Source organism: Asterias amurensis, chromosome 15, assembly GCF_032118995.1.
Source record: "Asterias amurensis chromosome 15, ASM3211899v1".
Taxonomy (NCBI): domain Eukaryota; kingdom Metazoa; phylum Echinodermata; class Asteroidea; order Forcipulatida; family Asteriidae; genus Asterias; species Asterias amurensis.
The window spans coordinates 9,997,580-10,025,300 of record NC_092662.1 but is presented as its reverse complement, the minus strand read 5'-3'; the positions used below and the strand labels follow the sequence as shown (position 1 = coordinate 10,025,300).

The window sequence follows — 27,721 nt, the reverse complement described above, 5'->3', positions numbered from 1 at the left end:
TACTGCGTTCCATGATCTGGAGTTGTTATAAGATCACTTTACCACATCAACTGGTGCAATGTCTTTTGTTGTCAAAGATACCAGTGGTATCTCTCTCACAATATCAGAGTCTGTGTCATCGTCTTCGCAAAGGTTTGGTTTAGTCGGAACACATAAAATCTTACTGTTTGTTATGAAAGCTTCTAAACATCATCAACATCTCTGTCTTCTTGAGGAGTTTCATATCTGCCAGATGAACACATCCCTATCGATCAAAGTTACTGTGGTCATAGATGATGGGGACGGCAGCATTGCGGAAAAAGCTCCCAGATTGGTGATCAAGTATCTGTCTTTCTGAGTCCTGGATCTCAATCTCCACCATCACAATGTAATGAGACCACAGATGGGAGTTTGGATTTCTAGAGTGCTTGTTGAATTTGTTTAAGCAGACGTAGTCCTCCCTTGAAAAAGATTTAAATCTCAAACTTTGGACTTGCCCGTTTAAGTTCATTTCTTCCTGATGTGTATAGTGGCCAGGCAACTGTGATGATGGAATGTTTCTGACCTGTGTGTTATGTCCACAAACTGATTGATTAAAGTGATGAGATTGTCATTGCAGTCTGCTAGTGCCTGAAGAGTAGTGATAATTCTTTCATCAAAGAAACTTGGCATAAAAGTATGTCAAGCTGTAGTGGTTTTGGTGTGCCTGGTTACATGTAGCTCTGGAGTTAGCTTTGACTAATGGCACTCCAGATAAGAAAGTATCCAATGTATCACTGCACGATACCCCATACCCCCATCGTAGCTACAATGTATAGGCCTACCTAGGAAAAAACAACATTTTACTGCAAAAAGAATGTTCAACTTTGTTTATTCACTAATAAAAGTTGAGTATTTAACTGCATACATGTACTTGGAAAGATTGGGAGTGTTAAAATAACTTTGATACAAACATGCATTTTTTGAGCACGTCAAACTATACAACTACTATATCAAACTAATTGCATGAATCAGCATACGCATTTCTTGTTTCAATTTACCAATGAGGAAGGTGAAGTATGAATTTATTTTAAACTAAAAACTGCCTTGGTATATTGACCTTTCACAAAAAAGTTGTTTTCAAACATTTATATGCATTGCTGGGATAGAAAGTGCAAAAACACTGTATTATGCTCAAGATACGCACTTTTTGAGAAAATTGCAATTTAAGATTTAATTTTCCTATACGTTTGTGTACAAGACAAAGGATTAACTCATAATTTCACAGACTTGGCATGTCATTTTGATGATGAAACTATTTTATTTTATGGATAGATCTGCCGCCTGGGGTAAAATTTGGCAAAAAAATATAAAAAAATTAAATTTTGACATTTTTGGCACTTTTTGACCTCAATATGACCTTACACGAAGGTGGTATTTGAGTAAAAAAAAAATTCAAAAACTGCCTGGGTACATTAACCTTTCAAACAAAAGTTGTTTGAAACATATAAATGCACCATTGAGTGCAAAAAAAAACTGATATACTGTACTAAAAATGTATACTTTTCAAGATAGTCACACTTTTACGTTTTGCTTTGCTATACGTTTGTGTACAAGGTAAAAGTTTATTCGTTAATTACATACGTTTGGCATATCAACATTAACTTAAAAATACATTTTATGGGTAGATCTATCACTTGGGGTCAAATTTTGTGAAAATTTCAAAAATGCTAATTTTTTGCCTTATTTGAAATTTTGACCTTAAAATGAGTCGTTAAGACCCCACATGAAGGTGGTATTTGAATTATTATTTTTTCTCAAAAACTGCCTGGGTATATTTACCTTTCAAAAAAAGTTGTTTGAAACCAACGTATGCACCAATGAGGATGGGGAGTGCAAAAACAATTGGTGTACTCAAAAAGGACCTTTTTCAAGATAATCACACTTTTACACTTCGTTTTGCTATACATTTGTGCACAAGGTCAAAGTTTATACGTTAATTACATACGTTAATTACATCTAGCATGGTTGCCAGCCATTAACAAACTATGCCGTGTTTTTTTTTTTCTAGAGTAGAGCACTTTTTAAAGTTTGGCTGGTCTACTATAAGAGGTGGATGAATTTTCCTTTTTTTGTGTGTGTGTTTACTATGGTTGTAGCATAAAATTGTGTATATAAAACCACTCTTGGTGAAATCTGGGTTTTTCAATAGTCCAGATTTGACCTTGTACTTATTTCATATCCTGCAACAATGCACTCACATGTTTCCTTTTTTTAAATAATATAGATGGATTGCACATGATGTTATTGGTTGCCATCTTTGATGACTTAACAAGTACATACAATGGAAAAGTGCAAAAAGTGTGTAGTACATGTACATACAATGGAAAAGTGCAAAAGTGTGTAATATGCAAAGAATTAAATATGGCAGTGAGTGAAGTCTACACAACATAGTGTCAGCACTGTGTCTATGAATTTTGTGCATTGGAAACTTGAATCGATCAATCACCATCAATACATGAAACTATGAACTCGATGCTGGCATGCTGGTGGTCACATCATAAAGCATGCGCGAGTTAGTTACCGCTGCGAGAGTGACAACTGTTTGATCGTGACAACGCAGGCCACCCACATGTAAACAACTTAATTTCAGTCCATTTTTAACGGTCTTTTTCAAAAGTGTTACGGATTTTGGTAAATTTATTTTGTTCAAAATGATATTTAAATACTGTTAAAAAAGTAAATTGTGGATAAACTGTCTTGCTAGACAAAATCTTACGACATTACATAACACGGTTGCTACATGTATGGTGTGCTACATGTAAATCATACGTAATTTAGAGTGACAACATTTGAAGAGCCGTATAACTTTATTTCCATAGTTTTCATGACGGAGCTTTATACAATGTGTAGCACAATACAAAAACAAACACTTTAATTGTATTGTATTGGTTGGTTCAGTTCCTTTTACTCAAAATCAGTTTCCAAATTTTAGCAAATTAGCAAACAAAACGTATTGGGAAATTATTACAAACTTCGAGGGCATGCAACTCAAAAAAGAATTATTTCGAGCATTACTTGTTGTGCATGAAATTGTCGTTGAATAGCCTCTGTAACAAATTAGAATACATTTTTGGTCGAGAAAACTACCAATTTATGTCTCAACAATTCTTTATTTAGGCATACTCGTGTTTTGGGGACCGTATGTTTTTTTTGTAATTATGAACTTCCCACTAACTGAGTATTTTTAAGTTTAAATAAGATTTTAAGAAAGTGGAAGAGGTCAAAATTATCAATCTTCCTAACTGATGTGCATAGGTCACAACACTGATACTTGATTGGCTTTTGAAGAGCAATGTAAATGCATATTCATGACGGTTTGTTTACCTTTTTCAATGCCATAAGGTTCGCACATGCGCAGAACTAAGTGGACATGTGAAACGTACAGTATGTGAAGCAAAAACTCTCTTAGAGTTTATATTCCATGTATGCCACACACCTTCTTTAATGATGACGACAGTCCCCCTTTAACACATGTACGTGTACATGTATACACTGTACGTATAAATCAAAAGCCCCAGCCCAATTTCATAGTACTGCTAAAAGGTTTTAACTTAAAATATGTTGCTGACTGTGTTAATTCAGTTTCATAGGGCAAATAACCCGGCCGTGTAAGAACGTGTCGCTACCCTTTTATTCCCTTAATAATGCACTACTGTACCTCATCCTTGAGCTGCATAAGTGACGACTCCTCATCTCGTTTTGTAACCTTGAAGCAAGAAGCTCGATACAGGAGCTGCACTACATGTCCTACACTTGTCTTTGATGCTTGAGGAAACTGTTGCTCAAGTTTCTGTACAACAAACATAACAAGCACCTTTCGAGATAAAGCTGCTCCATCCTCCAATGCTAGTAGGACTAGCTTCAAAGTTTCCTCCTGCATTGCTGAGGCGAAAAAAATTGGGATGTTAAAAAAATGTTCTGCAAAATTTTAGAAATAACGAACACATCCACGCCAGTAATAGACTTGATTCAAGTCCCATTCTCGTGTGAGAGGTGCCTAAAGCATATCACCCCAACTTACTATGAAACAACCCGTAGCATACAGTACAGTGCGCGCTCACCGTCCAAATGTGGTCCCGAGAATGGGACTTGACAAGGTTGTTTCTTACTTGCACGTAATCTCCCCAAATGGGGAGATGTACAAAACCAATGGGAGTGTGGAAGCGCTGCCCCGCTGGTAAAATATTCATTATTTTTCTGGGGATGGCACGGGATTGGGACTTGAGTCATAGGTCTCTGCAAGCAATGACTCAAACTATTGGTTGTTAACACACTAACCCGCAGTAGTAAAATTTGTACATATACATGTATGAATATATTTGTAATTGAAAACTGGCTACATACAAGTAACACACTCCATCTCAAAATACACCACTTGAGGGAATAAGCCTACTCAACATTTGCAAGATCACAGCTTTGTTATTATAAACATGCAGCTATTTTTGTTAATGTTTTATTCCTTCAGACTCTTCTGTAAAGCATTGTACAGCTAAAAAATCAAACTGAATTTTACAACTCATCACACTTTTAAACCTCCCAATCAGGCCTGGCTGATGGTTTGTGATCTGCCACACTGACACAAATTCAAGCTGGTAGCTCCAATGCTATTGATGACTGAGGTGATACGGCCCCACACAGTTCTGAGATGACTCAGCAGGGTTCTCCACAAGCAGTTTGGGACAGGGGTGGTGCCACTTCAAAAATGTAGCGCCCTAGCAAATTGCATTTTTCTCTGTGTCGGAAGACAACCTGACCACTTTTTTAGCCGATAAACGGAACCTTGTGTCCAAGACTCAAGTCAAACCCACACTTTCATGAGAGATATTTGTTGTTGTAAATTGTCCAGTTGGGGAGGTAGTGCTTTTTGCTCTACACAGCCAGGCTTCTGATGGATGTTACCCAGGCCTACATGTGCATCCGCATGGACTGTTAAGGGGGTAAGGGGGTAACCCTGTTTCAGCCCCATGAGTAGGTGGCAACGGTCCCTGGAGGTGGTTTGTAGATATTATCAATATGTGTTCCATTGGTCTGTATGATGGACCACTGAATCACAGGCGTCTTAGGTTTTTTTCCCCAGGAGACTAGCTGATGGTACAATCTTTGATGTAAAAGACAAATTTTCATGTTTTTTTGGGGGGGAGCGAATCAGGATGTGAGCAATGTTGTACACTTAAAAAGACGCACTTCACAAGCTCACATAACCTTCAAACTTCACACATCATAACATAGTGTTGTCATCAGGTGAAGATTTACATAATTTCAAATTTGAGTGTTTCAAAAAATCCCCTAAACTACGTAAAGCTATATATATTTGGTTTTGCGGTAACATTGTATATCTACATGTACTTGCTTGGTAGATTATGTCATATTGACGTATAGATTGTGAAAATAGCTTGCATATATGTGGGATTTTAGGCATTGTATGGTGATGTATTGTCTTGCGGTACTAGAATATATAGCCAGAAAAACATGTCATAGGAAAAGGTTTTTTTTAACACATTTCATAAAAGTTATACTGTGTATGAAACCAATTTGACATTTTACTTTAGTCGAAATCACAAGTTGAAGTGAAAAACTAATTTTGGAGGCTCGTTTGGAGGTCTCACAAAATGAATTTACATCTGGAAACAGTCTATGTGTGTAGACTTATATTGTATAATGGTAACGACTTCATCCTTGTCGCTTGTGACAAAGTACTATTTTGCTAAAACTAAATTAAAGTTCAAATAGTTTAGACTTTACCATACATTTGTAACTCAGTGCCCAGACATGCCAGGTAAATGCCATCACGATATGATGACATTCATGGCTTTCAAATTACGATTAATCAAAGTTCATAAACTAAATAATTAAAGAGAACCACAGCTGTTTTGATTTGAATATCTGCAAGTTTAACCTCATATTTCTTTTATTTAAAATAGAATTAGCTGTTGCAAGCAACTTACCAACCAAAAGGACTAATGGTATAAATGCAAAAAAAAATAATGGCCTGACGCTTCGACCCTAGTACAGGTACGTGTCAGCAACGCGCAGTCTTCTTGTTTTCCAACTTTGCGCATGCGCGAGTGACGACTGTTTGATCTTGACAATGCAGGCCACGCACATGTAAACAATGGACTTTTACTCCATTTTTAACGGTCTTTTTCAAAAGTGTTACGGATTTTGGTAATTATATTTTGTCTAAAATTATATTGAAGTAATGTTAAAAAAGTAAGTTGTGGATAAATCTGTCGTGCTAGACAAAATCTTACGACATTACAGTTGCTATGGTGTGCTAAATCATACATAATTTAGAGTGGCAAAATGTCAAAATTTGAAGAGGTATACTTTATTTCAAAACAAACACTTTAACCTTATTGTATCGGTTCAGTTCCTTTTACTTCAAAATATTTTTTCCAATTTTATGACGATTTTTGGAAAAGACAACAATTAGCACACAAAACGTATTGAGAAATTATTACAAACCTTGAGGGCATGCAACTTGAATTTTTTTTTTTTTCGAGCATTACTTGTTATGCATGAAATAGTGTTGAAAAGCCTCTGCTACAAATTAGAAATACATTTTTGGCCGAGAAAACTACCAATTGGTAGTTTGGGGGTTTTGGGGTGTACCGTATGGGTTTTTGTAAATATGAAATTACCACTAGCGTATTAGTATTTTTAAATTTACTGATGTGCATAGGCCACAACACTGATACTTGATTGGCTTTTGAAGAGCAATGTTTATGCATATCAAGACAGTTTGTTGACCTTTTTCAATGCGATAAGGTTCGTGCATGCGCAAGACTAAATGGACGCGTGAAACGTACATTTAAGTAGAGTCTTTTTCAAAGGCTAAATAGCAACAACTTTTAATATTTACAAGTTCCTGCTATCCACAAAACCTGAATAAACAAAACTCAATGTCCTATTTGAATCTGTTTGTTGTAAGTACCTGGTCCAAGAAACTGACATCCTCTTGCACGGACTGCTGCCCAAAGATTAGCAGATAGTTGTTGTTGATTCTGATGCTGTAAAATCAATTCTGTAACAGTACGTTCTCCAAGTGATCTTGCTGCTCGCATGGCACGTGATCGCCCCTCCTCCTCAACTAACTGACAATTCACCAATGCAACTAACTTTCGCTGCATAGGTTTACTCAAGACACAACTAGCAGTAAAAGAAGAAGTAGTGCCACTGTTGCTCAATCCAGCTGTAAGGTAATAGGTCACAAGAATAACAGCTTTAATAGGATGTAATAATTGTGTGGCAATGTACATGTATGGGGATAAAGAAGATTACTTTTTGGTTTTACCCTACACCCACGTGTGATAAGCAATGTATACTCGGTGCTTTTGGAGTCCCACCAACAAGAAAAAATCCAAGGTACTGGCATGGCTTGGCTGTAATTTGAAACCATGATGCACATTTGCTACATGTATCTATAATACTAATGCAAGTAACGTGTCTGTTTGTGTAAGAAAAGCTCCTAGGTGCCTGTATAGATCGGGCTGCAAATTTTCCTACGCCATTTTTTTTCGGTATGGTGATCATACTCAGGGGGTTCAATTTTTTTTTTTTTTTGTATTTCAAAACTTCTTTTATTTCACATACTTTTTTTGAAAGAGGATGAACGAATGCAAGGTATGAAAGCGCGGTTGATGATTTACGAAAACGTGCCAATGAAAACAATGTTGAAGTCGTGCAGCACGAATCATGTGCGGCACCAAAACCTGGATAACTCTGCAACCTCGGCTCACGCACAGTCATTGTAACAAAATTAAACGTCTTCTCATCGTATTTTTTTCAAACTTATTAAATGTTTGAAAATTGGTTAAATGACATGTTATACACAACAAATAATTTAAAACTCAAATGAGAAATTTGAAATGTTATTGACGAAACAGCTATGTATTTGTGCAATGGCATAAGGTTGCGTGCCATAGCCTCACGCACACATTGTACACGAAGTACATGTACAATGCCATGCCAATGTGCGTAATCATTTGAACACGAAGTACAATGCCATGCCAATGTGCGTAATCATTTGTACACACAGTCAATGTGCAATGCCATGCCAATGTGCGTAATCATTTGTACACACAGTCAATGCCATGCCCATGTGCGTAACCATACAAAAATACCATGCCGTGTCCTAATTGTACACACACCCGATTGCGTGTATTCCTTATGTAGTTGCATTTTGTACACAGGTGATCTAGCGTGTAGTTCCCAATGTAATATCCTCATGCACATTCTTAATTGTACACAAAGCAATGGCAAGCTCCATCATGGTTCCTAAAGAACAATTGCAACCAATTTTTAAGTGATGCAAGGTATTGGTCCTTTCTACCTCTATGGTCCTATGATGATCCTAAAGCAAGGATTTCATTCATCACCGGTCATGTAACGTCATCTTAAAGGTGTTCTATGTTGTGTTTGAAAATCTATATCAAATCAGCCACAAGAGACCGTAGGTTTTTGTTTGCGGGATTGGGTAGTGATAAATAATTAGGTCTTTATTTTATTTTGTGTGCGTGACCTCACATGACCTCTACTTCCGGTCGAAGCTGGAAGTGCCATCTATTTCAAAAGTGGCAAAAGTTATGAAGTTGGTTTCAACGATGATAGTGTCTAGCAAGGGTGGGCAGTTCAAAAAAAGAATCGCTTACGTCACTAAATGCAACAGCACCCTCTAGCGGCAGGTTGAAAACTCTTTAAACGGACTTTTTGGAGATGTGTGTGGTGAAGTTTTGTGTAGTTACTTCTAATTTTACACAGGCAGGCATCATGTGTGAAGTTTCAGATCAATGAAGTCATCGGGGATCACGTGATTGCACTTTTTGAAGTCGTATAACTCCCATAGTAACAATGCGACTTTGTTGAAACTTGGTAGGTTGTTAGATATTGGCAAGTTCTTGTGAATTATAAAATGCCGTTATGATGACATCATCACACGATTTGTTATGATTTTTTTTATTTTTGCACCTCAGTTGCTACTTAAACATGGTATAAAAGGAATTTCTCTTTTATTTATGCCTAATTAGGCTAACTGCTTTGAATACACACAAAAAATCTAATTCAGTTGAGAATTTGAAAATTAATTGACGAAACAGCTATGCATTTGTGCAAAAATGCAATTATGTCTAGTTAGCTGTTTCGTAGCAAAGCGCAGCGAAACAGCTCTTGTTTTTGTTAAAGTTTTTTTAGCTGTTTCGTAGCGAAGCGCAGCGAAACAGCTTTTGTTTTTGTTAAAGTTTTTTTTATTAGCTGTTTCGTAGCGAAGCGCAGCGAAACAGCTCTTGTTTTTGTTAAAGTTTTTTGTATTATTTTTTTTATTTGTCTGTTTCAGTACTCGCAATTTTTTGCATAGTTCCCAAAGAGCAATTGAAACTTTCAGGGATTGAAGGTTATGGTGAAATAATGATCCTAAAGCAAGGATGTCATGATGACGTCATCAGTGGTCACGTGATGTCATCTTAAAGGTGTTTTGTGTTAAATGTTTGAAAATTTATATCAAATCAGCCAAAATAGACCGTAGGTTTCTGTTTGCGGGATTGGGAAGGGATAAGTAAGGCCTTCATTTTGTTTCGTGTGCGTGACCTCACATGACCTCTACTTCCGGTCGTAACCGGAAGTGGCCCTTTAATTCAAAAGTGGCAAAAGTTATGAAGTTGCTTTCCAAGGACGTAAGTGTCTAGCAAGGGTGGGCAGTTCAAAAAAAATATCGTTGACGTCACAAATTGCAACAGCGCCCTCTAGCGGCAGGTTGAAAACTCGTCAAAATAGACTTTTTGAAGATGTGTGTGGTGAAGTTTTTTGTAATAACTTTAAATTTTACACACACGTTAACTGTCAGGCAGGCATCATATTTGTGAAGTTTCAGACCAATGGCATCGTGGGGGGTCACGTGACGCGACATTAAAGATGCACTTGTTGAACTCGTAGAACTCCCGAAGTAACAGTGCGATCATGTTGAAACTTAGTAGGTGTTAGATATTGGTAAGTTCTTGTGAATTGTGAAATGACGTCATGATGACATCATCAGGTGATTCGTTATGATTTTTTCATTTTTGCACCTTTAACACATAAATTGCTATCTGAACATGGTATAATCAAAATATGTGTTTTTATTTATGCCACATTGGGCAAATTGCTTTGAATACACAACAAATTTCAAACTCAGTTGAGAAATTTGAAAATTTTATTGAGAAAACAGCTCTGCATTTGTGCACAAATGCAATCATGTCTAGTTTAATTTTTTATTTGTCATCTTAAGTACTCGCGTTTTTTGGCATAGTTTTTTTAAATAGCCAGGATTGGTCATAACTGCTTTGAATATAATTAAAATGTCAATTTCAGTTGAGAAATTTGAAAATGTTATTATCGAAACAGCTAAGCATTTGTGCACAAATGCAATCATGTCTAGCTGATTATTGTTCCTCTTTTGTGATTTTTATGTTTTTTTGTCATCTCCCCTGTAAATTTTTGGGATGGTTGTACATATCTTGTCTCTGTGTATTTTGTCACGTTTATATTTTTATACCTGTGTTGATTATATATATATATTTTTTTTTCTGTGTTTTTTTATCATTGATGCACACTGGAAGGCAATTTTCATGTTTTTAACGTGATGTGAATAATAAATTGAACTGAATTGAAGAACTCGTCGCTGCCCTTTTATTTCCTTATGTAGCAGTCACAACAAAAGTTTCAGCTAAATAGTGTCTTCTTGGTGACAAAATTGTCACTGTATTTTCACTCATCAATGATTTCATCCAAGTTTAGTAAGGTAATGGCGGGTACCAACCGCATCTCTGGTGGCAGAATTCCCGAGCGGACACCAACCCTCAGAAATCTTTTACAAATAACCCATTACAATTCTGCTCACCGGGGTCACTTTAATAAATGCAACCAATAATGCAGGTCCACTGGGCTAGCTGTCCTTCAAAAAGCTATGCAAATAAATACTCTAGCAATGAGCAAAGCATCAATGAGTGAAAACCACCACGTTTCATTGTAGTACAGGCTCCAGCCAGCCACACAGCTGTCAAAAGCGGAAGCACAGCATCGTGAACGTGCCGTGTGTGTGTACACAATCACCAGCCTGACAGCACAGTCATGTTTATGTTCGGGTACTCGGACTGTCTCGGTAAATTTTGCCGCATGGTTTATTTCTGATTTGTTATTGCATTATGTATGGCGGGCGCAGTACCATTGAGCTTATGGGAAACAGCCCGAACACCTCATATTTATGTTCGTTTTTTTTTTTTTAGGTGTTCGAGGTGCAACCCAAACACCTCTTATTATTGTTCGTTTTTTTCCCAAATACGAACTTCTTCTTCACAGCGTCCCTTGTCCCCTACAAAAGCACCTTTCCCAAGCTCGTATGAAATTGAAACTTCACATATTATAAGTTACTCCACAAGCGCGAGTGGAATAGGCCTATAGACAAATATGGCGCTTCTGCGTCCCATATCCAACGAGGCCGAAGGTCGAGTTGGGTATGGGACGCAGACGCGCTATATTTTGTTTGCATTCCATGAGCGCGCGTGTTATAACAAATTTATCTTCCAGTCTCAACCTCATTTATAAAGAAACAAAGCCGTTGACTTGACTCGTTTTTCATCAATTTCATCCGCAGAATGACAAGAAACGCATTTACGGATGATAGAAGCGTCAAGTTTTTAAAAAAATGTTTAGGTTCGCCATTTTGCTAATCAAAGAGTTGGCTGTAATAAATTCGTATTATGACAAGCGTCACACATGCAACGCGCAAAGTTTAAAACTTCAGAACGTTTTTTTCGCGATGAACAGCGTTTAGAAAGTTTAGAATGTAATTTTTGCACTGTCCATGTGCAGAGCGTGACGCATTGACACTCACAATACGCAGTGTGCAATAACAAACAACTGGGAGTAGGTTATTTTGATAGGTGGATTAGCGCGTACTGGAAGAAAAAGTTAGATATTCATTAGGAGAGGAAACCGTTTGAGTTACGTTATGATGACGTCATCAGGTGTCGAATTACAAGTATTTTAAGTTTAAAAAGTGACCATTTGCTTTTTGCTGCAAGTCTTTGAATTGTACAGCTTTTTTATATTTGGGCATCCAATAGATCAAGACTGGGGCTACATTTCAAAAGTTCCTGCTAAAATCGTATGACCCCTCCTTCCGCTCGTACCGGAAGGTCAAAGTTTGCTAAGTATATTTTCATAAAAAATACATTTTTCGGCTTATCTACAGCCATGCTACATGTACGTTGAATGATCGGTTCTCGTCCGATAACCGAAGTAAAGCAACATTAAGCCCGGTCAGTACTTGGATGGAAGGCCGCTTGGGAAATACCGGGTGTCATGGTTTTTTTTTTTTTTTTATTTTATTTTAAACTCTTCCTTTTTTGCCCCATTGGCCACTCATAAAACTACAGCAGCCAAGCATGTAATATTTTAAAGGTAAGCTTTTATCTTAAAACGGTGTAAGTTTAATGTAAATCTGTAGACATGTTGTTTTGTGTTGCACAAGTACCCAAATCCTTTAAAGGAAGTAGTGTTGAGTTTGTAAAATGTATCTTGTCAAATGCAAAAGAAAAACTCAAAGATTATAGAAACCTTTTCCTAAGGGTTGGAGGTACCATGCAAGTTCCTCAACACAGCTTTTCGCAGCAGCATAGTTCCTTAAATACCCACTGATAATAGAATTGGGTAACTGTTCTTGTTGATGTCCACCAATCTCTGCACCAACCAGCTGTAACAAGGCATAGTTTGCAGGCAGTTCTTCAATATCACGTCCAATTTCTGTTTGGTCAAATGGGCACTGTTTTTGATGGAGCTGTCTCAAGCACATCTTACAAACTGTATGACCGCAACCAAGGCTGATAGGTCGCCGAACATTTTCATCAAAATCATTGAAGCAAACTGGGCATGAGAGAAACTCTGTCCACTGCGGAGCTTGAATGGGCATTTTCTATGTTGCTGGGCTGAACAAATCTGCAAACAAAAGAGAATTAAAAACAGTTGTAAATGCAGGGATAGGAAATTTCTGACAACTGTTGGAAAACTTACTTCCAAAAAGAGTAACCGACAGCATGATCTGCAAGGCACAGTTCCTCAGAAATGTTAGCTTGTAAAATTTCTGACATGATTTTACAGGGCATAGAGCAACCACGGAAAGACTGTTTGAGTAGGGAGAAACTCTGGATTAGACGCCTTCATGCAGACCATTCAACCCCATGGTCTGAACATCCAAGAAGGAAACGACTAATAAACCTTTTGTTTTGCTGTCTCCTTTTCCCCCTTTTAGCCTGCGCCTCATTCACTAATTAATTAATTTTTTTCCCATATCTTCCCACCCTTGATATTGTCCTTTGTGTTTCCATCTTCTTGTGGTCAAGCCAGTCCATTCCCTTCAACCCTCCCCCTTTTGTCCCCTTATTCATTGCTTACCCCTTGCTTTTTTCTGTATGCTTTCTAACCCCATTCATGTATTTCCACTTCACTGCTTATGTTTCACTTAGTTACCTGTTCATGTTTGTTGTGTTGTCATTTAGCCTTTGTGAAAGACTCTGCTAGGGTCATTAACTATTTTTTGCAAATGTTAGCTTGTTTACAAAAAACTTCACAGATGCTTTATTTTACAAAAATGATACCATACCCTGGATTGACCAAAAGGTTATTTTACTGTTTATCGTAAGATTTTTTATTTTTTTTATTCTGTTGTTTGGGGGAATTTTTTGAGGAGTGTTTGCAGTATTTGCTGTGACATGCATTGTTTTTGATCATGCGCGGTTGTTTTTAAAATCTTAGATTTTGTGCTGAAACAGATGATTACATGTACAAGTGAACGACTGTTTGAGAAACAGTCACTTGTCTTAGTAAATTTTGCTTTTTGCAATGATGCAACAAAAAAATTAACAAAAAATGCTGTGGTGCCTTTTTTATGCTGCGATGCCCTTCAAATCCAAGAAAAAGCTATGTGCTTTTTAAACCTTACGTTTAAGGTCTGTTAGGTCTTCGCCTAAGTAACTCTGTCATCAAGTTCATCTTGCAAATGTTGTTATCTCACTACAAGCCCTCATATGTGGTTGTGACGTCTTTTTCAATCTTCTGTACATTGACATTGACTATGCGCTGCGTTTCAATATGACACTCTGGTGAGCACATTCACAGATGTTTTCGAGCTGCACAATTCAACCACCAAAAGGTTTACACTATTCAAATTTACATGTTATAATAATCAGCAATCAGCTAGTTAATAGTGCAACTACATGTACATGTAATAAGCTTACTGTCAAATACCTCAACTCAAGGACTGCAACAAGACAATTGTTGCTTCTTAGCAATATCCTGACTTGCTTAAATGGATCCTGCCCTGTTGAGTGACCAAGTACATGACAAACATGTAGAACTTCGAAGTGTCACCAAGCATGCAGTGTAACTGTAAGCATGCATGGTTGACCTGCCTGTAGTGTCATGTAGTGTAAAGGCAGTCAAAGGTTAACCATTTAAGGTTACTTTGAAAATGTACATGGGTGAAAATTCACTAAGCCGCCGTAATTACGCTCAATTTGGGTCCAAAATTCAAAATAGATTCAGAATAATCATTCCAACTCAGTCAAATAGTCCAATTGTTCTAATTTATTAATTTGATAATGACAGGGCTACAACTATTTCGAATATTTAACAAACAATACTTTAAGCTCAACAACTTGTAAACAGTAAGCAGTAAATATACAAAACAATAAGACCATTTTGAAAAACCTCTTTAATGTTAACTGCTAATGTTTTTAACACCTTGTTACAAATATGCTCTGCAACATTTTTGCCGAAATACGTACCATATGGCTGTTTTAGAAAAAAATTATGGCTATCTGCGTGAATTTCAGAGTGTTTTTTCATGACTAGCGCACATATTTTGAAGGGTTTACTGAACAACCAATAGTCCTAGTCTCATATCAATGCTTGTGTTTAGACATACTAACCTACTGATCATTCATACAATCATTGAAGTTTAGAGTGTTTTTGGTTTAAAAGATACATATTTCTTTGGGTGCACAATTTCGGACATAACTTTGGACAATGTGGACATTTCGGACATAACTCTTTGTAGACATTACATAGTTTTACATGGACAAGACACTACTAGACACCTTTTTTGTATTTAACTGATGGCTTGGTACATAAATAATTGTAAATCATGAGGTGGGATCTCTTTCTTTCAGTCATATCATTATATTATAGACATAACTTTGAAATTTATCATATTTCGGACATAACTATGTCCAATGTCCATTTTTGTGAGTACTCTGGGACATTATTTGAATAACTCTTATTGTAGCATCGCAGTTTGTTCAATACGAATCTACTACTGGAAGACAGCAGATGGTCTACTAACAAGATATTCCCAAAATAACATTAAGCTGCCTTACCTATACAGATTACAGAATGTAGGAAGTTTAAGGCCTTTTCAGTGAAACCATGTCAAAACCATCTTCAAAGTAAAAAGTAGGTGACATGTTTGAAGAGAACTGAAACAACCAATTTAAACTCAAAAGACATTTTAACACCAAGTAACTGCCAATAACATCATATAAAATACAAACAAATTTAACTTGGACACAGTTGTCTTTCATTTTGGTTGATCTGGATGACAGGTAAATACCCATGCTTTACAATAACGCCAGCTTTTGTTAAATTTGTGACACATCATCATCACTCCACTTGGGGCGCCCCTTCGAGTCATTATTATAGGGTTTGGAATTGAGATCACCATGTTTAGGGATGCTCATGATGACTTCCACTCCTTGTTCTCTCCAGTTGGCCAAACAATGTAACCCTTTTTTGACAACCTAAGTTTGAAAAAATGAAAGAAACTTTGGTTTAAGAGGAAAGCAATAACAATATGACCTTAAGTTTAATTACAATTAATAAGCAATTTAAGTCACACTCTCAGATACAGAAACAGTCTATACAGATCTTACCTGGTTCCTTTTGCAACAAAATTTACATCTGCTCTTTGTTTCCTAAGCCTACAAAAACATGCAAGGAATCTCTGGAAAATAGTTTAAATTCAGGTCTTATGATTGTTTTAAGACAACTTAATTATCACTTACCTATTCACTGCAGCAGAAGTGTGGTATACCGTGTGCTATGTGCGTGCAGAAGTAGTGCTTGTTGTAGTATACTGTCATGTAGTCTATGTATACTGTGTACATCATCAAATACAGGTTTTATGCGTACTCTTACAGAAATGTAAGTCAAACCCACCCAGACACACACTCCTGTGGAAGTTTTAACAATTTATCTTTTTCATTACCTACATGTAGACTAGAGCCATGGCCCACCATTTGTATGTCCACTGTCTTTAGTTAATGTCCGAAACAGCAATATGTCCACACAAGGAAAAGTTAATTTTGAACAAAACACTTCAAATTTCCGCATTACTTTGGGATAATTGGTGCAAATAAATTAGCTACACATTATTTGAGACTCAAGAATAAAGGTTCTTTACATCATTATTCTTAACTTCCCACATTAAAAGCTTGGGCCTTTTGGGAGAGAGACTTCAAATGTGATGATCATTTTGTAGTTTTTGCTCAATTGAAGTATTATTTATTTCACAAATGCCAATTTATGTTCTCATTTAGTTGAATTGATGAAGTACATTAAATATACGCCCCACCCACATACAAAATAAGTTTAAGTCATAAAAAAAGCATTAAGTGAATTCTGGACATAACAGTTATGTCCAAAAGGGTTTTTTCAGTATATTTTGGAGTAAAACGTTAATAAACTTACTAATGGTTCTATATGTTTTTAATTATCATTCTTCAATACACAAAATAAGAAGTGTCAGAGTTTCAATGTTATAACTTGCCCCAAAATGTTTATTCTTCCATTGGACACGTTTCGGACATAACTTCTATTTCTGACATAACTCATGTGGACGGAAAGTTCTTAATCCACCTCCCTCGTGGAGTTTAGGGGTAACTGTTTCAGGTGAAGATTTTTATTAATTGACAAGTCAACACCACTTGTTGTAACAAGTGTAACTTGGAATGATTTCTTTACTAGGGGTACATTTTATAAAGAGAAATGTATTATTTCGGACATAACAAAGTTGTGGACGGAAATATGCATCGCTGTTTTTAGCACTTTGTCACACTTAAACCGGCGCATCTGAGATTATGAAAACAATTGCACTTAGTGCTGGGCTAAACAACCTTGGGAAAAATGTTAAACTTTCTGGTTTTCTATTTTACTAGTTGATAGAAACTAGTATCAAGAAAATACCTTAAAATTGGACGGAAAATAGTTATGTCCGAAATGGCTCACTAATGACCCTGGTGTGCTTTTACCAGACATAAATCATTGAAGCTATTGTTGTTATCAGCAAGGCATTTCTCCATTCTATCATCATGTAACATGCAGTGATGGCTTTGCTAACTAATGTCTTTAATTGGCAACTGAAACAAAAATATAGTTTTTTATTGAACGAGTTTCCGTCCACAAATCGGCCTTTTACCAACATTCTGAAAAACTTGCAAAGCAACTATGACAAAGTTGTTGCTACTGTAGGTACCTCTAGGTGGGTACTTCAAATGGATGCTTTAGTTATCTTGACATCATGTTTGGTTTATGTGCTACAATGCTAAAAGGGCACTCTAATTAGTGCAGTTTAGTGAATTTTCACCCACATGTACTCCTAGAAGTTTCAGACAGTCAGTTTGATTAATGAATTAGCCATTAAAAGAAGGTGATACAGGTGGAGAGCGCTGAAAACAAAAATTGATTGATTGACACTTACGTAGAAGGAATTAGTCTCATTTACATGTAATACTTACATGTATAGAAGGATTTAGTCTCATGTAAAACAGTAGTCCATTGTTAGAGATGATCTAATTAGTTTTGCATGCTACTATAATGGAGTTTTTGATCTGAGTTTGATCCGAGTTCTTAAAAGGTTGAGTACATGTAAGTGTCATATCATCAATATTATTTAAAATGCGAAACCTCAGGCAAGTTAGTGACAAAATTGTTCATCGTAACTAAGAAAGGGGTTGGTCCAATTTGGGTGCCCAGCCGTCGATTTCACAAAGAGTTAGGACTCGTCTTATCTCGAGTTAGGACGAGTAACTCTTCCTAACTTAGGATTAATCTTAAGGTCTGCATGCTACAGTGCAGGGTTGGGACTTGTCCTAAGTCCTAAGACTAATCTTAAGTTAGGAAGAGTTTTGTGAAATCGACGGCTGTGCAACACCTGCATCAACATTTCCCAAGATGATAAGACACCATTATATCAAACTGATGTTAACAAGATGACAACAAGTTTGTAATCCATGGCACATAAGAGGATCTGACACCAAGTTGGATGAACTTTGGAATTAACATCTGATGATCTACAATTTGGAGGATTATCATGATCAGTGGCACTAAAAATGTATTTAAAAGCTTAACCAAGCAAAGTGATGTTGATGAACCCTTAAGTGATCCAAATTGGTTTTTGTCTAAAGTACATGTAAGTTCCAATGTCTTTCATTATCCAGTCCACGACAAAAAATGTCAAACACTTTTAAAGCAAAAATGCACGCAAGTGCTATCGGACACAACAATCTATCAGTCCATTGTTGGGGGATTGGTATTGGGTATAGGGACAATAAAAGCCTTTTTCCAGATAGCAGATACATTTACTCTTGGAGAGAACAATTAAAAATGTCAATCAGTGGAAAACAAAGTGCATGTGATTTCTTTCACTAGGCGCGGTGGGATGCAGTGGTGTCCTCTACTCGTTTAAATTGATTGTTCTTATTTGATTGAAGATGTCCAAGGGGGTGACAACAGGAACTGCAGATTTGGCGGGTACATGTACATGTAGATAATATGCAGGTAGCTTAGCAGGATCTAATTTAGGGATGTCCTTCGCCACAGGGATGAAATTGTTGTTGATTTCATTTGCTATGTCTGATGAGGACGCAAAGAGTATGAGAACTTTCTTTTGATGATTCAGGCCAGTAATTTTCTGAATTTGATGGTGCCACTGCCTTGGATTAGATAATCTCAGTCTGGCCACTTTGCAGTTATAGAAAGTAAGTTTCGCTCAAGTCTGGTTACCTTGTTACGTGCCAGGTTGCTTTGTCCCTCATGTTGAGTCTCGTTTAGATTGAGATTAGAGTCTTTGGTGATGGTGTCTGGGTAGCTTATTGTCCCCCTGCCGCGATTTGGATGTCTGCCAGAAGGATTCCAGAAGATCAGGTGCAATAGACTAAGATTAAGTGGTAGAGAGTTCCATATGCGTGGTGCAGCTAAAGAAAAAGACCTGTCACCCCATGAGTGTCGAGACTTGGGTTCAGTGAGGAGAAGCATGGAACTTGATCAAAGATTCCTTGATGGAGTGTAAACTTGAAGCAGTTCAGAAACATAGTGGGAAGCCTTGCCATTAAAGGAACACGTTGCCTTGGATCGGTCGAGTTGGTCTTTGAAAAGCGTTTGTTATAATATGCATATGGGTAGAAAGATGCTGTAAAAGTAGAATACAATGATCCACACAAACATGCCTCGAAATTGCACGGTTTTCCTTTTACCTCGTCGACTAACACGGTCGGCCATTTATGGGAGTCAAATTTTTTACTCCCATAAATGGCCGACCGTGTTAGTCGACGAGGTAAAAGGAAAACCACGCAATTTCGAGGCAAACTTGTGTGGATCATTGTATTCTACTTTTAAATTATCTTTCTAACCATATGCATTTTATCACAAACGGTTACAAACGCTTTTTTATAGACCAACTCGTCCGATCCAAGGCAACGTGTTCCTTTAAGAGCTTTGTGGACAATGAGCATCAGCTTGAAGATGATTCCTTGAGTGATAGGGAGCCAGTGTAGTTGTTTCAGAATGGGGGTGATAGAACAGGATTTTCTAGACAGTGTCACAATGCGGGCAGCAGTATTTTGCAGCAGTATTTTGGAGCCGTTGAAGACGGGAAATCTGGTTGTTTGGAAGAATGTAACAAATGCATGAATGACCTTTTCAGTGGCACTTTTGTCCAAGTACTTGCGAATCTTACCTATATTCCTGATGTGATATGATGATAGACGAACAATGTTGTTGATGTGTGGCTGAAATGTCAACGATGAATCAAAAATAACCCCTAAGTTCCGAGCTATCAGCGAGGGAGCTATGTATTCGAGCGTCATCGATGGAAATGTATGGCACTGAAACCTTTGTTAACTGTTTCTGTGACCCAAATAGAAGGAACTCTGTCTTATCATCATTTACCTTCAGGAAGTTTTGTTGTGTCCAACGTCGAATCTCTTGGATGCATTTCTCAAGTCTTGCAATAGATGCATTGGCGTTTTCTTGAGAAGATTTAATCGTGATGTATAGCTGAGTGTCGTCTGCGTACACATGGTAGTTCAAATTATATTTCAGGATGATGTCACGAATCGGTAAAGTGTACAGCGTAAACCACTGCGGGCCGAGTACAGACCCCTGTAGCACAGAGTATATCAAAACAATAGGGTCGGATATCGCGATGCCAATGTATACATGCTGAGTTCTATTGTAGAGATACGATTTACACCATGCTAGGGCCGTGTCCTCAACGCCAAGGTGATTCTGGAGCCGAGAGAGAAGGATGTTGTGATCAACAGTGTCAAAAGCAGCACTCAAGTCTAGCAGGACTAGTGCTGTAAGGTTACCATTGTCCATTGCAGAAAGAATATCGTTGCTCACACGGACTAGTGCAGTTTCTGTCCCATGGAAAGGCTTGTATGCTGACTGGAACACGTCGGACAGGTTGAAAGTATGAATGTGGTCAGAAATACGTGATGAAACTACTCGTTCGATGACTTTTCCAAGATATTTTAAGTTTGCAACCGGTCTGCAGTTTTTGAGTATCTCCTTGTCCAGGTTTGGTTTCTTGATGAGCGGCCTGATGTAGGAAACTTTGAGGCTATCGGGGAAACAACCGGAACTGAGAGATTCGTTTACAAGCTTAGGCCTTAGTGATGTAGGGTACAAATATATTGATGTTTTGCTTCATCATGGATGTTGACACTGGATCCAGCTCACAGGATTTTGAAGGAGATTTCATAATAACCAGGTCTCAGCAACAGTCATGACAGTGGCAGGCTCAAACACAGAGAGTCTACACTCTGTCATTTCGTCTAGTTGCGATAACGTAACCCTCCTCGCCGTCGGGAGGAGGGTTACGTTATCGCAAACTACATTTCAGCCTAGTTTTTGGCCACCAAAGTATTTGTGGTAAGATTAGGAATCGTGCAATCTAGCCTAGTTTTTGGCCACCAAAGTATTTGTGGTAAGATTAGGAATCGTGCAATCTGGGTGCATAAATCCTGGAAATACTGTACAATCCTTTTTATGCATTGTCAGCACTGTAATCAGCACTGTAAATACTATCTCTCGCAGTCGCATCGTAAAACCAAAACCTTTATTTAAGATTTCAACACACGATGAAGTGCAAGCAAGTGTCATTGTACAAAGGTTGGATAACATAGATGATTTTAAACAAAATGATGATTGTGAACGATTTCCCTGTTATCCTATGTACCAATGCCTACTAAAAACCCATGACACAAGGACGGATATCATATCGAATGAAAAAGTGGTGGCGTCATACTTAACCTCAATTTCGTACCTTGCAAAAGGTACGATCGTCCAGGACCAGGGTACGAACGAAGTGGCAAAGGTACGAAGTGTCCTGACACCTATCACTATAAACAAGTATCACTATATCGCTTTTGAGTCAACTCGGTCCCAAGTCAACTCGGTCCCAGTCAACTCGGTCCCAAGTCAACTCGGTCCCAGTCAACTCGGTCCCAAGTCAACTTGGTCCCAAGTCAACTCGGTCCCAAGTCAACTCGGTTCCAAGTCAACTCGGTCCCAAGTCCACTCGGTCCGTATGGTTGACAGGAAATAATTGAATTACCAATGTTCGGGGTATAATATTCAATGCCTTCAATAGCGACCCATTTGTTTCTATATTCAACATTCACTTTTGAAAATTACCGATTGTGTTGGCCAATAAGTTTCAACTAAAAAAAAGATCTTCAAAATATCTCTTTGCTTTCAACCAGTCTGTATGCATGGCTCTCAACAATTCATTAATTGACAAACATTAACAATTGAATCCTCTTTGATTTCTTTTCAAGTAACTTACAATTTACTTTTAAAATTAAATAAAAACTAAAATCTACTAATTAAAAAACTAAAACTATTAAGAAAAATAGTGTTTGGTCGAAAATAAATAACAAACATAATATTGTTCAATTATAACTTGGGTTGCGGTCCCTCCCCGCCCTCCCTCCCGCCCGTGCAAGCTTCCCTGTCTTGGGACCGAGTTGTCTTGGGACCGAGTTGACTTGGGACCGAGTTGACTTAGGACCGAGATGACTTGGGACCGAGTTGACTGGGACCGAGTTGGCTTGGGACCGAGTTGACCGGTACCCACTATATCACTTATCAGCTCCCACAGGCCGCAACGCAACAAACTTACCAGCCACTGTTTAGAGTGTTAGATGTTAGAAGTGTGATGTTTCCTGATGGATGCAATTTAAACTCTTGCCCGGAGTGGAGACCGAAAGAAATACATACATTTTTGTACACTTGTTGACGTTTCATCACTAATATCAAAATCCATAGTTAATATAAATATCATATGATTTCATCAACAAAACAGACTGATGTAGATGCATGGCATGCATGTCAACTTCGACAAAATGTTGTGCATTTGTGTAGCGCCTGCGCACGAGCTGCGTTCTAGCTTAGATATAGAGCATAACTCTATGATATAGAGCCATCGCTCCCATCCCCTGCACTTGCTCAAATCTCGAGATTGCGCAGCGCAATATGGATTGGTTTGTTTGGTTGGTTGTCGTCTTCATTTGTGGAGCGCAAATTCTAGATTGTCTCCCCTATTTTCAAATCCCACAATCCTACTAATCTTATGGAACGCCAAAGAGGCATTTAATAATCGGTGATAGTCTTTTGCAACCGGTGATCAAATTTCCTGGTGTCATGGGTTTCAAATAATGTTCACAATCAAAAACTTTTTAGGTGTTCGGGCCAACAGCCCGGAACACCTCTTATTTTTGTTCGGTTTTTTTTGTGTTTTTATTAGGTGTTCGGACTCGAGTCCGAAGACCTCTTGTTTTTGTTCGTTTTTTTTTTTTTTTTTTTAGGTGTTCGGCCACAAGCCGAACAACTATTGTTATTGTTCTGTTTTTTTTTTTTTTTTTAGGTGTTCGGCCACCAGCCGAACAACTATTGTTATTGTTCTGTTTTTTTTTTTTTTTTTTTTTTTTTTTTTTTTTTTTTTTTTTCTGCGTGTTCTTCTCCTCGAACGTTCTCGCGCGATTTTCGCAAAAACTAAAGCTTGTATGAACCTGAAACTTACCATATATATTGATCTTAATGAGTAGACGAAACAGCAACATTTTTGGAATGATGACGTCATTGATGACGTTATTACGTTCAAAAAAACGCTAAAAATTGGAGAGTTCATATCTTGAGAACTACAAATGCCACACACAAGATATTTGGTGCATATAAAAGGTCTTGTAATTAGCTACAAAAGTCGTGCACAACGTGACCTCATGTGACTTTTACTTCCGGTTGAAACAGGAAGTTCAAAATTTCAAAAGTTCATATCTCAAGAACTATATATCATATTCGCAAAATTTGAATATCAGTTTGAAGATCAGTTATCCTGCTCAAACTTTTGCACAAACATAATGCCAGTTGAATTTTGCCTTCTGGTCGTAAAAGCGCGCGTTTGTGTTGACCTCCATTCATTACGCGTAGAAACCAGATAGTATCGCCATTCATGTATGTGAATGCTACTATTGTATTGTGGGTGTGTGGGTGTGTGTGCGTGTAGTTCATGTAGGCCTACATTGTATCCATGCTCTACGACAAAACAGCACTGCGTGGCTGTGGGTATTACGGGTTGTGTATACACATGCAGACTCCGTTGAAGGCGCGCGTAATTCAAATTCCACTACGCTGGGACTTCAACCTTTGTACAGCAGAGCATGAATATAGTAACAATTTGTAAACAATTCTTCAATTACATCTTCTCAATGAAACTTCTCTCGCAATTTTGAACAAAACTAACGCTTGTATGAACTTGAAACTTACCATGAACATAAACCTTAGTGTGCAGACGAAACCAAAACTTTTTTTGGAATGATGACATCATCGATGACGTCATTACGTTAAATAAACGGTAAATAATTGAAAAATTCATATCTTGAGAACCACAAACGCTACGTACAAGATTCTTTCACTACATGAAACCTCTTGTAATGTTCTACAAATGTTGTACACAACGTGACCTCATTTGACCATTCACCCGAACACCCTGAGTTTGTACACAAACTCTCAATTTCTAGTTTCTGCGTGTTCTTCTCCTCGAACGTTCTCGCGCGATTTTCGCAAAAACTAAAGCTTGTATGAACCTGAAACTTACCATATATATTGATCTTAATGAGTAGACGAAACAGCAACATTTTTGGAATGATGACGTCATTGATGACGTCATTACGTTCAAAAAAACGCTAAAAATTGGAGAGTTCATATCTTGAGAACTACAAATGCCACACACAAGATATTTGGTGCATATAAAAGGTCTTGTAATTAGCTACAAAAGTCGTGCACAACGTGACCTCATGTGACTTTTACTTCCGGTTGAAACCGGAAGTTCAAAATTTCAAAAGTTCATATCTCAAGAACTATATATCATATTCGCAAAATTTGAATATCAGTTTGAAGATCAGTTATCCTGCTCAAACTTTTGCACAAACATAATGCCAGTTGAATTTTGCCTTCTGGTCGTAAAAGCGCGCGTTTGTGTTGACCTCCATTCATTACGCGTAGAAACCAGATAGTATCGCCATTCATGTATGTGAATGCTACTATTGTATTGTGGGTGTGTGGGTGTGTGTGCGTGTAGTTCATGTAGGCCTACATTGTATCCATGCTCTACGACAAAACAGCACTGCGTGGCTGTGGGCATTACGGGTTGTGTATACACATGCAGACTCCGTTGAAGGCGCGCGTAATTCAAATTCCACTACGCTGGGATTCGCCTCATCTTTCTTCGTGCGATTTTGAACAAAATGTTAAACTACTATGAACTTGAAACTTATCATAAACATGAACCTTCATGAGTAGATGAACCCGCAACTTTTTTGGAATGATGACGTCATTGATGACGTCATTACGTTAAATAAACGGTAAATAATTGAAACATTCATATCTTGAGAACCACAAACGCTACGTACAAGATTCTTTCACTACATGAAACCTCTTGTAATGTTCTACAAATGTTGTACACAACGTGACCTCATTTGACCATTCACCCGAACACCCTGAGTTTGTACACAAACTCTCAATTTCTAGTTTTACTTCGTCTTCTTCTCCGTGGTTTTTGTCCGCTAACAAAGACATACTTGCTAAGCTCACATAAACTTGAAACTTCACACATAGTTAGATATTCATTAGTAGATGAAACCGTTTTAGTTTCGTCATGATGACGTCATCAGGTGTCGAATTACAAGGTTTTTAGGTTCAAAAAGTGACCATTTGCTTTTCGCTATATGTCTTCGAACCTTATAGTTATGATATTCATAATTACGCATCTGATAGATCAAGACTGGGACTACATTTGAAAAGTTAACGTCAAAATCATATGACCCCTCCTTCCGTTCGTACCGGAAGGTCAAAGTTTGCAATTGTATATTTTTCTTCAAAAATACATCTCCGTCCCTTGCCCTCTAACAAAAGCACACTTCCCAAACCTGTATGAACTTTTAACTTCACACATAGTTAGATATTTATCAGGAGAAGAAACCGTTTGAGTTACGTCACGATGACGTCATCAATTCTTGAGTTATGAATTTTCAAAGTTTATTATTTCAAAAAATCATAACTTTTGATCTACATGATGGGTTGTTACAATCGACACATCATCGGAGAGTTCGTTAAAAACTCCGTAAATGCCTTGCAGACATGATCCCATTTTGATCTCGTCTTCTGGTTCAAAATCGAGTTTGAAAATTCATAATTTCATGTATAAAGAACTACAAATTTCCCCATTGGTTGTGCGTAACACGTGTGTCGTACACGTGTAGTGTATAAGGCATCATTTATTTGGTGGCATGCTGCCAAGTTTATTGTACTCTGTGCCATAGCGTGATATGCATAGAGCTATATAGCTCTATTATTTAGAGCTGTATAGCTCTATTTATGCAGAACGCTGCGAAAACGATTTCCTCTCAATCTTCGGCGTCAAATTGTTCAAATGTTACCCTTCTGATGGCTTAGTGGTCAATGTGGAATTGAAGACGAAGTTTCGCTGAGATGGCCACCTACTTCGGTGATTCATGGGACTTTTAATTATGTGAGAAAACAACAGTACAAAATGACGAACATTGGTCATGTTTTGGTTAAACACCGAGAAGAATAGAGACGTTACATCGATCGACCACTCCCCCCGGGTGAAGGGCGTTTTGGGCCCACGGAATTCACGTCAGTATTACAATATCTATTACTTCTTGAACTTAGCATATTCATCAATTGTTTTGATTATTTGTTAAAACAACTATCCAAGTTATTCTGAGTTAAATAGTTTGAAGAAAAAAAAATCTCTGGAATAACATAAGCCCTTTTAAACTTTCTCTAGTAGGAAAGGACGTTACGTAAACTAATCTATTTCTACCTCCATGCACAGACATGGATGTTACAATACAAAACATTCAAAGAAAACAGAATGGTTAAAGTATAGGGTCCAAGCAATTAGGAGTGGTCTTGCTAAAATAAACTGCCGGATTAAACAAAACTTTAGTACAAACAAATAAATAAAACAATCCAGATTTTCATCTTCTTCTTCTCTTCGTCCCTTGTCCTCGAACAAAAGCACACTTCCCATACTCGTATGAACTTGAAACTTCGCACATAGTTAGATATGCATTAGGAGTGGAATAATGTGTTAGTTAGGTCATGATGACGGCATCCATTCTTGAGTTTTAAAAATTCAAAGTTCACTATTTCAAAAAATCATAACTTTTGATCTACATGATGGGTTGTTACAATCGACACATCATCGGAAAGTTCGTTAAAAACTCCGTAAATGCCTCGCAGACATGATCCCATTTTGATCTCGTCTTCTGGTTCAAAATCGAGTTTGAAAATTCACAATTTCTTGTACAAAGAACTACGAAATTTCCCCACTGGTTGTGCCATAGAGTAAGGACAGAGATACTCTATGGTTGTGCGTAACACTTGTGGCGTACACGTGTAGTGTATTAGGCATAATTTATTTGGTGGCATGCTGCCAAGTTGTTGTACTCTGTGCCATAGCGTGATATGCATAGAGCTATATAGCTATGCAGAACGCTGCGAAAACGATTTCATTTCAATCTTCAGCGTCAAATTGTTCAAATGTTACCCTTCTGATGGCTTAGTGGTCAATAGGCCCATTCACACGAGCGCTGCAAACGAGGGTCCCTGTTTAAGGGCGCCAGCCGTCTGTCACCTTTACCGCGTGCGATTTTTTAGCGAGCATTCACACGACACACACACACACACACATGTAAACATACGTCCCTCGTTTGGGTAGGCTTGACTGCATGGACTAAAGTCTACAAGCGATTACAGTTAAAAGGAATAAAATAATACAATTTCATTGAAATCAATTTCATTTTAA

At 37.6% G+C, this 27,721-nt stretch overlaps 2 protein-coding genes across 6 annotated transcripts in view; one reads left to right on the top strand and one right to left on the bottom strand.

The window, feature by feature from the left end:
• LOC139947836 (uncharacterized) overlaps positions 1 to 22,741 on the bottom strand; it is a 178,409-nt gene extending 155,668 nt beyond the window's left edge. For all 5 annotated transcript variants that reach the window (XM_071945629.1, XM_071945631.1, XM_071945628.1 and 2 more), the window contains exons 1-4: positions 22,511 to 22,741; positions 12,610 to 12,987; positions 6,956 to 7,213; positions 3,680 to 3,903 (exon numbers count right to left, since the gene is read on the bottom strand). In XM_071945629.1, coding sequence (XP_071801730.1) covers positions 3,680 to 3,903; positions 6,956 to 7,213; positions 12,610 to 12,961 — 834 coding nt within the window. In that variant the 5' untranslated portion in view covers positions 12,962 to 12,987; positions 22,511 to 22,741. The remainder of the gene's footprint in view (positions 1 to 3,679; positions 3,904 to 6,955; positions 7,214 to 12,609; positions 12,988 to 22,510) is intronic.
• A 3,527-nt stretch (positions 22,742 to 26,268) lies between these two features.
• LOC139948348 (LIM/homeobox protein Awh-like) overlaps positions 26,269 to 27,721 on the top strand; it is a 49,516-nt gene continuing 48,063 nt past the window's right edge. Inside the window, exon 1 of the mRNA XM_071946488.1 lies at positions 26,269 to 26,544. The gene's annotated coding sequence lies outside the window, so the exon portion shown is untranslated. The remainder of the gene's footprint in view (positions 26,545 to 27,721) is intronic.